General features: G+C 43.6%; 1 protein-coding gene across 2 annotated transcripts in view; it reads left to right on the forward strand.

Moving 5' to 3' along the window:
- Window positions 1–14,940, forward strand: part of LOC137369356 (transmembrane protease serine 11C-like) — a 49,731-nt gene that overhangs the window by 7,489 nt on the left and 27,302 nt on the right. The window contains exons 2-3 of one of the 2 annotated variants that reach the window (XM_068030442.1): window positions 10,184–10,260; window positions 11,081–11,224. In XM_068030442.1, coding sequence (XP_067886543.1) covers window positions 10,184–10,260; window positions 11,081–11,224 — 221 coding nt within the window. The remainder of the gene's footprint in view (window positions 1–10,183; window positions 10,261–11,080; window positions 11,225–14,940) is intronic. The other variant, XM_068030443.1, reaches the window with a different exon arrangement.

Below are 14,940 nucleotides of genomic sequence, written 5' to 3' on the forward strand. Positions count from 1 at the left end.
GGATTTGGTACTAGGTAATGAACCAGGGCAAGTGATAGAGCTGTTGGTGGGCGAGCACTTTGGAGATAGTGATCACAATTCTGTAGCATTCACTGTGGTAATGGAGAGGGATAGGTATGTGCAACAGGGCAAGGTTTACAATTGGGGGAAGGGTAGATATGATGCTGTCAGGCAGGAACTGAGGAGCATAAGTTGGGAGCATATGCTGGCAGGGAAGGGCACGGTCGAAATGTGGAACTTTTTCAAGGAGCAGATAGTAGGGGCCATTGATAAGCATGTCCCTGTCAGACAGGGAAGGGATGGTCATGTGAGGGAACCGTGGTTGACAAGAGAGGTTGAGAGTCTTGTTAGGAAGAAGAAGGATGCGTATATAAAGTTGAGGAAAAAGGGCACAGGCATAGCTCTGGAGGGATACAAGATGGCCAGGAAGGATCTGAAGAAAGGGATTAGGAGAGCTAAGAGAGGGCATGAAAAATGCTTGGCGGGTAGGATAAAAGAAAACCCCAAGGCCTTTTACGCGTATGTCAGAAATATGAGGATGACTAGGGGGACCATAGGTCCGGTCAAGGACAATAGCGGGAGACTGTGTGTTGAGCCGGAAGAGATAAGTGAGGTTTTGAATGAGTACTTCTCTTCGGTATTTACGAATGAGAAGGGGTGTATTACTGAAGAGGACGGTGTGAAACAGACTGGTAAGCTCGAGGAAGTGCTCGTTAGGAGGGAAGATGTGTTGGGGTTTTTGAATAACTTGAAGATAGACAAGTCTCCCGGGCCTGACGGGGTATATCCAAGGATGTTATGGGAAGCAAGAGATGAAATTGCAGAGCCGCTGGCAATGATCTTTTCATCTTCTCTGCTGACGGGGGTGGTACCAGGTGATTGGAGGGTGGCAAATGTTGTGCCCCTGTTCAAGAAAGGGAATAGGAACAACCCTGGGAATTACAGGCCAGTTAGTCTTACTTCGGTGGTAGGCAAGTTGATGGAAAAGGTGCTGAGGGATAGGATTTCTGAGCATCTGGAAAGACACTGCTTGATTCGGGACAGTCAGCACGGTTTTGTGAGGGGTAGGTCTTGCCTCACAAGCCTGATTGAATTCTTTGAGCAGGTGACCAAGCAAGTGGATGAGGGTAAACCAGTGGATGTGGTGTACATGGATTTTAGTAAGGCATTTGATAAGGTCCCCCATGGTAGACTTATGGAGAAAGTCAGGAGGCATGGGATAGTGGGGAATGTGGCCAGTTGGATTAAGAATTGGCTAACTGATAGAAGGCAGAGAGTGGTCTTAGATGGTAAATACTCAGCCTGGAGCCCAGTTACCAGTGGCGTGCCGCAGGGATCAGTTCTGGGTCCTCTCCTGTTTGTGATTTTTATTAACGACTTGGATGAGGAAGTCGAAGGGTGGGTCAGTAAATTTGCAGATGATACAAAGGTTGGTGGAGTTGTGGATACCGAGGAGGGCTATTGTCGTCTGCAAAGGGACTTGGATAGGTTGCAGTGCTGGGCTGAAAAGTGGCAGATGGAGTTTAACCCTGAAAAGTGTGAGGTCGTCCATTTTGGAAGGACAAACATGAATGCAAAATACTGGGTTAACGGTAGGGTTCTTGGGCATGTGGAGGAGCAGAGAGACCTTGGGGTCTATGTGCATAGATCATTGAAAGTTGCAACTCAAGTGGATAGGGCTGTGAAGAAGGCATATGGGGTGTTAGCGTTCATTAGCAGAGGGATTGAATTTAAGAGCCGTGAGGTGATGATGCAGCTGTACAGGACCTTGGTAAGGCCTCATTTGGAGTACTGTGTGCAGTTCTGGTCGCCTCATTTTAGGAAGGATGTGGAAGCCTTGGAGAGGGTGCAGAGGAGATTTACCAGGATGTTGCCTGGAATGGAGAATAAGTCTTACGAGGAAAGGCTGAACATTCTAGGCCTCTTCTCATTAGAAAGGAGAAGGATGAGGGGTGACATGATAGAGGTTTATAAGATGATCAGGGGAATAGATAGGGTAGACAGTCAGAAACTTTTTCCCCGGGTGGAGCAAAGCGTTACAAGGGGTCATAAATTTAAGGTGAAGGGTGGGAGATATAAGGGGGATGTCAGGGGAAGGTTCTTTACCCAGAGAGTGGTCGAGGCATGGAATGCCTTGCCCGGGGAAGTTGTTGAGTCAGAAACTTTAGGGACTTTCAAAAGGCTTTTGGATAGGTATATGGATAAAGGAGAATGATGGGGTATAGATTAAATTGTCCTTGACAGAGGACAAAGGATCGGCACAACATTGTGGGCCGAAGGGCCTGTTCTGTGCTGTATGTTCTATGTTCTATGTTCTATGTTCTATCCCATAACCAATGGATCAGATCTAAGCTCTGCAGTCCTGCCACATCCAGCTGTGAATGGTAGTGGACAATTAAACAACTAACTGGAGGAGCTGGCTCCACAAATATCCCCATCCTCAATGATGGGGGAGCCCAGCACATCAAAGCGAAAGATAAGGCTGAAGCATTTGCAACAGTCTTCAGCCAGAAGTGCCAAGTTGATGATCCATATTTAAGGAAGGATCTTCTTGCACTGGAGGCAGTACAGTGAAGGTTCACTCGATTAGTTCCTGGGATGAGAGGGTTGTCCCATTATGAGAGGCTGAGTAAATTAGGTCTATACTTTCTGTAGTTTAGAAGAATGAGAGGTGATCTCATTGAAACTTACAAGATTCTGAAAGGGCTTGACAGGGTGCACACTGAGAGATTGTTTCCCCTGGCTGGGGAATCTAGAACACAACAGCACAGTCTCAGAATAAGGGACTAATCACTTAGAACTGAGATAAGGATAAATCTCTTCATTTAAACGGGTATGAATCTTTGGAATTCAGAGGGTAGTGGATGCTCCTTCGCTGAATATATTTAAGGCTGAAATAGAAAGATTTTTGGTCTCTTAGGGAATTAGGGGATATGGGGAGAAGGCGGAAAAACGGGCTCGAGGCCAAGGTTTAGCCATGATCATATTGAATGGCGGAGCAGGCTCGAGGGGCCATATGGTCTACTCCCGCTCTTATTCCTTATGTTCTTATGGGAGGTACCATGCGATGTTCTAGCCTGGCGATAGCTGTCAGGTTTCTTCTTCTTGAATGTTCTCTGACCTAAGCTGCAAACTGTTCCCACATATTAAACCCAAAAAGGTGCAGCCCATTTGACTTTGGTTACTCCTGTCAATCAAATCATCCTGCAGAATGACATGTATCAAACAGAACATTCCATTCAAAGGCAGTTTCTCGTTAATCAATTTACCTCTTCTTATCTTGTTAGAGCTAACAGGCATCTGACAGTCCCAATAATATGACAGTTTTCTTTCACTAGTATCTTTTGAAGGCCACTTGCCCCCCACCAACCGCACCCCCCACCCCCCAACAGAGCCCAATCCATGTCAGGTTTGCTTGCATAATATTTGATTATATAACTAGTGCCTGTTCCACCTGAGATGAGCACAGGGCAACAGTTTGCAGCTCTCCAACAATAAACATTCATATACACATAAAAAAAACAAAATTCTAAATGTAATTCACTTTTATGCATATTAAATCTGATCCTTTAACAAAATGGAAAATTGCTTTACAAAAAAAGTTATTTGTCATGTGAACACAGAGGGAATTTAACCGAGCTCTCATTTTTCCTTCAACAAATTACCACAATAAAAGGGAAACTTGCACTTATATAGCATTTTTCACAACCTCAGGACATCCCAAGTGCTTTATAGCCAATTTACAGTGCTTTTGAAGTTTAGTTACTGTTTTGATGTAGGAAAAACAGCAGCCAATTTGCGTACAGCAAGGTCCCACAAAGAGCAATGTGATAATAACCAGATAACCTGTTTTTTTTATTAGTGATGTTGGCTGAGGGATTAATATTGGCCAGGACACCAAACTCCTCTGCTCTTTTTCAGAATAGTATCACAGGATTTTTCACATCCACCTGAGAGGGTAGACAGGGCCTCAGTTTAATGCCTCAACCAAAGGACAGCACGGCACTCTTTCAGTAGTGCACTAGAATTTCAGCCTAGAATTGGCAGTTAAGTCTCTGGTGTGAGACTTGAACCCACAACCTTCTGATTCAGAGAGGAGAGGGCTGCCACTCAGCCACAGCTGGTCCTCAATAAAAATTGCTACTTCTTTTCTAACTTCACCCATTGATTAACATTATTCATGAATGGATGTTTGGGCCAAGAGTGCGCAAATTCCCTCAATAAAAAAGGGTGATGGAGAAAAATGGGTCCCTGCGAAAGTTGAGAAAATTTTCGAATTTAGCCATTGACACGTAATGGTCATAGAGAAAGAAAGAAGTCACAGAATTTTGTAAAGAGGTCCCGAGTCCAATAAGGGTTGATCATCAGTGAATGATCATTAATACTTTGATCAGAACTAATTAATAAACAGGCACAAATCTTTTCCACAATCAAAACATGTGAATGTACAAAACTACCTGTGTCCTCTGAAATGATTTAACTTTTTCTTTAACGGGCAGTAGCAGTTAAAAAGAAAACAAAAGTCATAATGAAAGCATTACTTGTATTTCGAAGAATGAAGTGGTCGAGGCAGTCAATATTCTCAGAAGCTATCTAAGATAATTAGTGAACGACTGAGTTTGAACATGCACAGGGGTTTCAACCTACACATGTTTAAGAATGTTTTTATCAGGCTCATGTGCAAGACAAATTTTGCAATCTTTGCTGCAGCCTATTCATGGCACCATTCATTAAAGGGATAGGCCATTCCCGATCAGAACAGGAACAAAAGTAGGATTTATTTTAGAACATTGTCATGCAAGCCCCCACATTAATTTTGCCACATGGACATTAAATTTCAAATTGTTGCTGTGAAGAAGTGAAGGCCTGTTACAAGGGGTTGCCAGGCCCCTGGCTATAAAGTCATTTTAGCATATTAACAGACAGTGTTTGTAGACAAAGGAGCTATTCCCTGCTCCAATTCAATCCACAAACAGACGTGGTCAGACCAGTTAGACACATGACTTGCGGGCTGTTGTAGAGTTTTGAACTGACAGCCTGGATTGAAAAGACCTCTCCTGGCTGGCTCGCATCTCTTTCTCACGGAACTCCAAATACCGACTGAAGATACATGAATCCCAAGAGAGAAAAGTCTCCTACAGTGAACAAGGTTTAAGAAGAATACTGAGCCTACCTACAAAAGGACTCTACAGTGAGCTCGAAGAACCATAACAACAACTCTTCAGATATTGCCTCAAACTTTTCCATTTTAATTTTTTCTTCTGCTCTTTTCTATCTCTATTTGCATCTGTGTTTCACATGCATGCTAGCGTGGACGTGTTGTGTACCCGTAGGCGTCAACCAAATTAGACTTTAAGTTTAAGTTTAATAAAATTTCACCTTTTTTCTTTAAACCTAAGAAAGCCTGTTTGTGCTGGTTTCTTTGCTTTATAATTGGAAAGCAGTGAACAAGGATTCACCAAGGGGATGCTAAAAACAGTGTGTTTAAAAATAAAAACTTATGACACAAAGACCAGGTGAAGGCTGAAAGGGAACCCTAGACCTCTTTCTCAGCTGGTCGTAACAACATCAACATGCTAGAAAGATTTGTATCTGAATTTAATGCTCACCTCCCTGACAGGAGCACCACATTCTACGCGCATATCAGTGAAAGATTCATGTTTAGACAATTTTATGCCATGGTATTTCAGAATGAAACCTGTTTGAAGCTGAGACTCGTAACTGAGGAATGTGAAAACACAGTTATGACAGGGTGAGGAAGGGGTCTCAGGCTCACCTCTGGCCCCTTTCCTGGTTTGGTCATAACAGGGTTTAATTTTTAAAAACAGTGTTTTTAGCTTCACCTCAGTGGGTCCTTGCTCGCTGCTCTCTAACTGTAATTATAAACGAACCAACCAGACAGGTTTTCTTAGTTTAAACAAGAAAGATGTATGTTTATTAACCCTATCACGCTAACTCAGTTAAAATTATTAAAAACATGTGACGCAACCATGCTAGCATGCATACAAGATAAACACACACACAAATAGATATAGAGGGGGAGAAAGAATAAAGGCGGTGGGAGGGGGGGAGGTGGTTGGATGAGAAAATGGAATTCAGTTATTGTCTTTAGTTTGGATGTAAAATCCTTGATTGGAATTAAGTCTTGCAGTTCTTGTAAGGGTGCAGTGCACACTTTCAAACTTGTTTCACTGGTACCAGAAGGCTGAAGAAGTCCTCTGTCTTGAGGTTTAAACTGCTTAATACAAATGTGCAGCCATGTTTTCAGCCATTCAGCTCTGTGGTCTTTTTAAACAAGTTATGTTCACTATCCAGTAAAAGCTCAAATAGTGTTCCATATGACAAAATTAATTTGTTTCCATTTGGCTGGTGTGGTTTCCATCACACCTTCACCTCTCGCTGAATGAAATGCGACATTAGGGATAGCATTTCATTATAAATTAGAAGGAAGATAAAGTACAGGAAAACACACATGCATTTCTCTCATTCAGAAATCTAAAAATTGTTACAGCCAGTCTTTCCTTTGTAGCAGTGCTACTTTAACCTGTCCCTTTTTCCTTGAGGCAGGTCTGAGATAGTTATGTGTTGCCCAAGGGTTTTGAAGTTTCTTCACTATCATTGGGGATGTTTGGGCTTTGCACATTTCCATGATTGTTTCGGGTGCCTTCGTTCCTGTTGGGGTCTTCAGGGGGATGGTTAGATTTAATTAGCCCTGGTTTGGAGTTCTGATCAGAGGAGTCGGCAGTGGGTGGATCCACTCTGATCTCTCAGTGCTCCGATGAGTCATGCAATGCTTTTCACTTTAGGGTATTGTTGGTTCCCTTTTCTCCTGACTGTGGAGGTGGATTTGTTGCTAATCTTCCCTTTGTCCTTTGGAACACTCCTGCTTACAGGTATTTGTCCAAATTCCACTGCACTCCCCTGCAGCAATTCGACTAGGTGAGGCATCGCCCACACTGTTTTTCTGCCTTCTTGAGGACTTTCTTTGTCCCTGCAGGTTTCTGTAAATGCTGTTAGCAACCCTGGTAGGGTGCTTCTGGTGTCTGCATTTATAGTGGAGGATGTGGGGTCTAAATTTTCCAACATTTCAGGGTTGGCAGTAGGGGTTTTCATTTGGGAATCCTCCTGGACCTTCTTTAACCTCTCCTGTTTTTCCTTTTTCCCCCTTTCCTCTCTAACTTTTTGCCAACCCTGTGCCTGCCTGTCCCCTTTTGTTCTCAGCAGGGGTCCCTCACAATTCACCATCCCTCTGCTGAAGGATTTCCCAAAATCCAATACAGGAATTAGGGGTGCAGATTTCACTGCAGGTTGGGGTTTCTCCTCAGCCTGGCACATGTGGCAACTCCTGCAGTACTCCACCACATCTTTGTGGAGTTTTGGCCAGTCAAACTGCTGACTTATGCAGGATTTGGTTTTTCATATACCGACAAGTACAGCCACTGTAATTTCATGGGCCATTCTTACTATTTCTCTCCAGTACCTCTGCAGCACCATTACCTGGTGAACCACTGTCCACTCTTTGTCCTCTGGTCTGTGAGGAGAACTCCATTTCCTCATCAGTACCTCATTCTTTAAATAGTAGCAATCAGGGACTCCCTCTGCTTCAACTTCAGTCTGAGCAGCCTGTGCTAACTCTCAGTACTGGGACGGCTCGCTGAGCCTCAGTTGGGGAAAATCCATTTAACCCATTCCCTGGGTCTTCTAACTTTCCAAAGAAAATTCAGACAGACAGACCTGATGGTCATCTGTTTGCAGTGTCAATTCAGTCTCCTCTGAGGGTGCTGGTTTGGTCAAGTCCCGATTCACTATACATTTTGGGGGATTGCAGGGGACTGTCTCCTACCACTGCCCTGTCTCTCTGACCTCCTTCAGTCTCTCTATCACTATTGAGGAAGCTACCAACTTCACCCCACACCTCCCCCCCGCCAAATCATTACCTAGGAGCAGGGTTAACCCCGTCCACAGGCTAACAAGGGACAATCCCTACGGTCACCTATCCCAAGACTAGGTTGCACTCCAAGTGCACCCGGTGTAAAGGTACGGGCGTACACTGCTCTCAAATACCACTCACCATCATTCTGATATTTATTGCACTGTCTGGGGGAAAGGTCATGCCATTTCCCAGCAAAAGGGATCTAGTGCCCCTGTATTCCTGAGGATTACCATTGGCTTGCTTACCCCACTCAAGGGGTATGGGTTTACTCTCCCTTTTGACACAAAATCCGGATTACCTTCAGGAATCCTATTAAATCTTCCTGCACCCACAGCAGTATGTTTTCTGGGTCTTACTGCTGCTGCAGTTAAAACCACAGCTTGCTCAGTTGTGCTTTCCATCAGGGTCCCTTCTCCTTCACTGAGCGGGTGTGCCTTGATTAACCATACAGGCTGTCCCCATAGTTTCCAGCAGTCAGCTCTTAGATGACCTGCATTATTACAATGGAAGCATACAGGCCTCTGGGTCTCACTCCTACTTACAGCACTATCCTTTTTGGCTGGAGAAGGCCCCGTGTCTCCTGCTTTTCTTTCTCTCCCAGGACTACATGGGCTCCTATCACCTACCCACCCTTTGTTCTTTTTAGATTTGTGGGGGTGACTAGGAAAGGTTTTCCCCTGGGGAACTGACTTGTATATTAGAGCAAACTCATCAGCCAGAACTATGTCTTGCCGGGCTCTATGTACTTTTTGTTCCTCCACATGGGTCTTTATGGAGAGTGGGAGAGAGTTTTTAAATTCCTCTAGCAAAATCACCTCTCTAAGGTTTTCATAGCTGGGTTGCACTTTAAGAGTCCTCAACCACTTGTCAAAAGCCAGCTGCTTACTTCTCTCAAACTCCAAGTAAATTTGTTCAGTCTGTTTCCTGAGGGTTTGGAACTTCTGCAGTAGGCTTCCAGTATTAGCTCATATGCCCCAAGGATAGCAGTTTTTGTCAGTTCAAGATTTGATGAACTCTCGTCTAGCAACAGGGAATAAACCTCATGGGCTTTTCCGGTTAGCTTGCTTTGCAGCAGGAGAGTCCAACTCTTAGCTGGCCATTTTATCTGCATTGCACGTTTTTCAAAAGATACAAAAAGTGCTTCCACGTCTCCCTCATTGAATTTTGGAATGAGTTGGGAAAATTTTAAAAACTCCGCACACAGCCCCGCACCAGTTGTATTCTCCATGCTTTCACTGGGGTTACTCTGTCGCCCCCTAGCTAACTCAGGCTGCCTCAGCTCTCTTTCCTCCCTTTCCTTCTGGAAATGTTAATCTCTCTCTCTCTTCGGTCTTTCTTTCTCTCTTTATCTTTCTCCGGTTTCTCCCTTTCTCTCTCTCTTTCCCTGTCTTCTAATTCAAGTTTCTTCTGTTCCAACTGTATCTTTGCTGGCAATACCCTGTCAGAGTCTATTTCTAACCCTGTCTCTGATTCTTCAGATTCGAGGGAAAAATGGTTGGCCACTGAAATTAGGAGTCCCAATTTCCTAGCTTTGGCATGGAAATTGATTTCACACTGCCCAGCCATATTTCTCAACTCCTCCATAGACAGTGCCTTTAACTTATCTCAAGTTACTTCACCCTGGCTAGGGAGTTTACTGGCTTCTGTCATGGAAATGTTTGCAATTCCAGCACTCACAACCACAAGAAAACCTGTATTGAAATCTTTTATCTTTTTGATTAGGATCAATTTGATTTCCCACTTCCAATTTCTTGTTCGTCTGTGGTTCCAATCTGGATGTTAGCCCCCAAATTTCTGATATGATGGGCTGAGGAAGGGGTTTCAGGCTCCCCTTTGGCCCCTTTCCTGGTTTAGTCGTAACAGGGTTTAATTTTTAAAAACAGTGTTTTTAGCTTCACCTCAGTGAGTCATAGCTCAGTACTCTCTAATTGGAATTGTAAATGAACCAACCAGACAGGTTTTCTTAGGTTTAAACGAGAAAGATGTAAGTTTATTAACCTTATCACTCTAACTCAATTAAAATTATTAAAAATATGCAACGCAACCATGATAGCATGCATTTGAAATAAACATGCACACACAAATAGATACAGAGGGGAAGAAAGAATAAAGGGGGGGGGTGGGGTTGAAGTAGTAAATGGAATTCAGTTACTGTCTTTAGTTTGGATGTAAAATCCTTGATTGGAGTTAAGTCTTGCAGTTCTTGTTGGGGCCCAGTGCACACTTATAATCTTGTTTCCTTGGTACCAGAAGGCTGAGGAAATCCTCTGTCTTGAGGTTTAAGCTGCTTCCGTGGGTCCTTGGAACTTTGCTGGAGAGAGGGACAGGTAATAGAACTAGTTTTGATGTTACTCACTTTGTGCAACTTTCCCCAGCCTAGGGTATGGTGCTGGACAAAACTTAGAATCCCTGCGTTGATAATCCACTCATGCAAATAAAATCAAATTCAATTAATCTTGTAGCTGGAAAAATAACCAACCGCATTTATGTTGCATCTTTCATGGCCCCAGAATATTCCAAAACATTTTACATCCAGTGAGTAATTTTGAAATGTCATCACTATTGTAATGTAGGAAATGTAGCAGTACCTTTGCACACAGCAGGATCCCACAAACAGCAATGAAATAGATAACCAGATAATTTGTCTTAGGTGTAGATGGATTGATAAATGTTGACAAGGACACTGGGAGAGTTCCCCTTCTCTTCTTCAAAGTAATGCCATGGGATCTTTTACGTTCACCTAACAGGGCAGATGGGACCTTGGTTTAACATATCTTTAGCACCTCTGACAGTGCAGCACTCCCTCAATACTGCACTGAAGTCTCAGTTTAGATTATGTGATAAAGTCTCTGGAGCGGGCCTTGAACTCACAACCTTCTGACTAAATACAGAAATGACCAAATGGACTTTGTAATAAAGAGAATGATCTTCCTTAATGAATATTCAATGAGCAAAACAAAGCATGCTTCAGTTTGTAGATTTTTGCCAATGTCCATCAAGCAGACCACTCCTCAAAATATAAAACAAAACTTTAATGCATGTCAACATCCAAATGTAGGAACAATACAGCCCCCCAGCAGGTTTGCAAGTTTGTATTCAAGTTTGTTTTAATAAAAAAAAATAAGCAATTTCCCATTTTTTTCACAGAGAAACAGAAGATTATAAGAATTAAAAATTTACCCTGGAAAATGAAATCTTCAAAAAGATTAATGTTGGTGTGTGCAGTCTTTGGTATTGTTCTGATTCTTTTATCAATAGCAGCTATTATTCTGACAACATTTCTGTCAAGAGGTAAGAAGAAAGTCTATCATTTGATGTATGCCTCATGCCGTTCAGGCTTGACGGATTTGAAATTTAAAGTGAATCACTAAGATAATGGCATATATTTGGGTTCAATAACAACTTGCATTATATAGTGCTTTTAATGGAGTAAGATGTCCCAAGGTGAGCCAAAGAAGGAGATATTAGGATGGGTGACAAAAGGCTTGGTTAAAGAAGAATGTTGCCAGAAGCATCTTAAAGATGGAAAGGTTTAGGGAGGGAATTCCAAAGTTTAGGACCTAGATGGGTGAAGGTACAGCTAAGAATGGTGGACCAAAGACAGTGGGATTGCAAAAGAGGACAGATTTGGAGGAACAAAGAATTCTTGAAGTGTTGTAAACCTGGAGCAGGTTACAGAGAAAGTAGTGAGAGGCCATGGATGGATTTGAACATGAAAACTGGAAATTTTTTAAATGGAGGTGTTGATGGACCAGAGCCATTGTATGTCAGCAAGCACAGGGATTGGTTGGTGAATGGGACTTTTTATGGGTTTGGGTACAAGCAGCAGCATTTATATGCATTCAAGTTTATGGAGGGTGGAAGATGGGAGGTGAATGGATGAAGGCTTCAGCAGCAGATAAACCGAGGCAGGGATAGACACGGGTAATGTTACATACAAGGAATTAGGCAGTCTTTGTGATGGAGAAAATATGGGGTCAGAAGCTCAGCTTAAGGTTAAATAGGCCGTTGAGGCCATCAAATTAAATCCATTTTAAACTACAGATCTTGCAATATGATTCTTACATTCTATTGTTCTCAGTCAAACTGCTCCATTGAATGATCTCATTAGGTGGACATGTGACGTGAAGTTCTTCAATATTCAATCTTCTATCATCTGTCACAAACTGTTGGAGAGGATACAGGCTAGTAATCTGATATGTGATCTTCTCCAGCATCTAACCTCTCCCTCTCTCTTTCCATTGCAAGATTCCTTGCCTCTCCATTTTGATTCCATTGTGGATTATTATTGTTCTGAACTGCTGTATCTCATTCCTCCTATTTCCTCAGGAAAAATATGGGTTAATAAATGAAAAGCAGCACTGATTTGTTAATGGCAAATCATGTTTGAGTAACTTGATTGAGTTCTTTGATGAAATAACAGAGAGGGTTGATAAGGATTGTGTGGTTGATGTGTATATGGACTTTAAAAAGATGTTTGAGAAATTACCACATAATAGATTTGTTAGCAAAATTGAAGGCCATGCGATTAAAGGGGCACAGGTTGCATGGATATGGCTAAGGGATAGAAAACAGAGTAAAGCAGTGAGCAGTTGTTTTTCAGACAGGAGACAAGTGTACAATGGTGTCCACCAGAGATCAGTATTAGGGCCACTATTCATTTTGATATATATTAATGACCTGGGCTTGGGTTTAAAGGCATCATTTCAAAGTTTGCAGATGATTCATTCATGAGATATGGGTATCACTGGCAAGGCCAGCATTTATCACCCATCCTAAATTTCTTTTGAGATGATGATGGGCTGCTTTCTTGAACTGCTGTAATGTGTGTGTTGAATGAACTGTCAGTGATGTTAGCGAGGGAGTTCCAGAATTTTGACCCAGCAATGATGAAGGAACAGCGACATATTTCCAAATCAGGATGGTATGTAACTTGAAGGGAAACTTGGAGGTGGAGGTGTTCCCCTGCATCTGCTGCCTTTGTTATTATAGGTGGTAGAGGTCACAAGCTTGGAAGGTTCTGTCAAAGAAGCCTTGGGGAGTTGCTGAAGCACATCTTGTAGATGTTACACACTGCAGCCACATTGTGCTAGTGGTGGAAGGAGTGAATGTTTAAGGTGGTGGATCAGGTGTCAATCAAGTGAGCTGCTTTGTCCTGGATGGTGTCGAGCTTCCTAACTGTTGTTGGAGCTGCACCCATCCAGGTAAGTGGAAAGTATTCCATCACATTCCTGACTTGTGCCTTGTAAATGATGGACAAGCTTTCGGGAGCCAGGAGGTGAAGCAGAATACCCAACTTCTGACCTGTTCTTGCAACCACAGTATTTATGTGGCTGGTTCTGTTCAATGGTGACCCCCAGCATGTTGATAGTGGAGTTTCGATGGTAGTAATGCCATTGAATTTCAAGTCAAGGTGGTTAGAATCTCTCTTGTTGGAGATGGTCATTGCCTGGCAATTATGTGGTGCACACATTACTTGCCGCTTATCAGCCCAAGTTTCAGTAAGTTTTAATTCCTAAAACAGATTCAGCTTTTATTTTCTTAACCTATCACATTTTTTCCTTCATTCTTGTTGATGCTGTAAAGTCAAAGGGCTGCATTTTTGCGGCCCCCAAAGTAGGGAGATGAAGCAGGGGGCCCAGAAAATACCAGTGCCAGGCAATGGGTCAATTTCAAGGTGCCGATCCCAACACCGGCAATAATCGCCAGCGCAGTGGAAGAGTGGGATGGGAATCCTGCTCTCCTCCCAATTGAGGCCAATGAAGACAGTTTAAAAGATCGTTAAGAGCTTGTAAGTGTTTGAAGTTTTAATCTTTAAAGGGCCAGCGAGGTTATGCCTTCATACCTCACAGCACTGGTCGCCATGCCCTGCCAGTGCCCATCAGAGTTACTGTGGCCTTGAACTTGTTTGCTTATGGCTCCTTCTAAGGATCAACTGCGGACATTAGAGACATTCAAAAATTGTTGCACTCCACGGCAGCTCGCTGGTCACTGATGCCCTCTTTTCCAGAGCTGGATAGTACATTCATTTCATGACAGACATGGCCTTGCAGGACAGAGGGCATTGGGTTTCGCTGCCATCGATAGATTCCCGCAACTGCAGGGCATCATCGATTGCACCCATGTGGGCATCAAGGAACCCAGTGACCAACCAGTGAGATCCATCAACAGAAAGGGCTTCCACTCCCTCAACATCCAACTGGCCTCCGACCATGACAAGAGCTTCTATCATGTGCGCACTCACTTTCCTCTGCCATGACTCCTTCATCCTCCATGAGTCCAGGCTGCCTCAAATCTTCACTCCAACCTCTAAGTGTGTGGATGGATCTTGGGGGACAAGAAATATCCTTTCAAAAGATGACCACTGACCCCTGTCCAGGAGCCACAGACAGAGGCACAGAGGTGATACAACTAAGGCCACCTGCTCAGTAGGACAGCCATTGAGCAGGCTATTGGGCTTCTGAAGATGTGATTCTGGTGCCTGGACCGGACTGATGGTGTCCTCCAATACCCTCCTGCAAGGTCATTGTGGTGGTCTGCTGCGCTCTCCATAATATGGCCCTTGAAAGAGGTGTGGACCTAGAGGACAATGAGGCCCTGGAAGGAGACAGCTCATCGGGCAAGGAGCAAGAGCAGGAGATGAGAGAGGAGGAGGAAGAGGATGCTGAATAGAGTTGCCCCTGCTGCATAATGAGGTGGCCTCCCTCAGCTGCATTCTAGGACGAGGATGGCCTTCCTGTGCCTCATGGCCTCCAGCATTAGATCCAGGTCAACATCGATGAAACAAGGTTCTGCCCTGTCCTGGGTGCCAGGCTTCCAGTTCCTCCGTGATATCTCACATCCCTCTGGTCCAGTGGAAGGTTTTGGCACACACCACAGATCTTTCCCTCAGGACAACCAGCAGCCTTGGCTGCCATGGAGTCTAATTGTGTCCCACACTTCATCTGACCCACCTTGTTCCTGCCCCCACTGGCTCTAAGTGGACAGGAATGTTGTCATCATACCAA

This window comes from Heterodontus francisci, chromosome 4, assembly GCF_036365525.1.
Source record: "Heterodontus francisci isolate sHetFra1 chromosome 4, sHetFra1.hap1, whole genome shotgun sequence".
Taxonomy (NCBI): Eukaryota; Metazoa; Chordata; class Chondrichthyes; order Heterodontiformes; family Heterodontidae; genus Heterodontus; species Heterodontus francisci.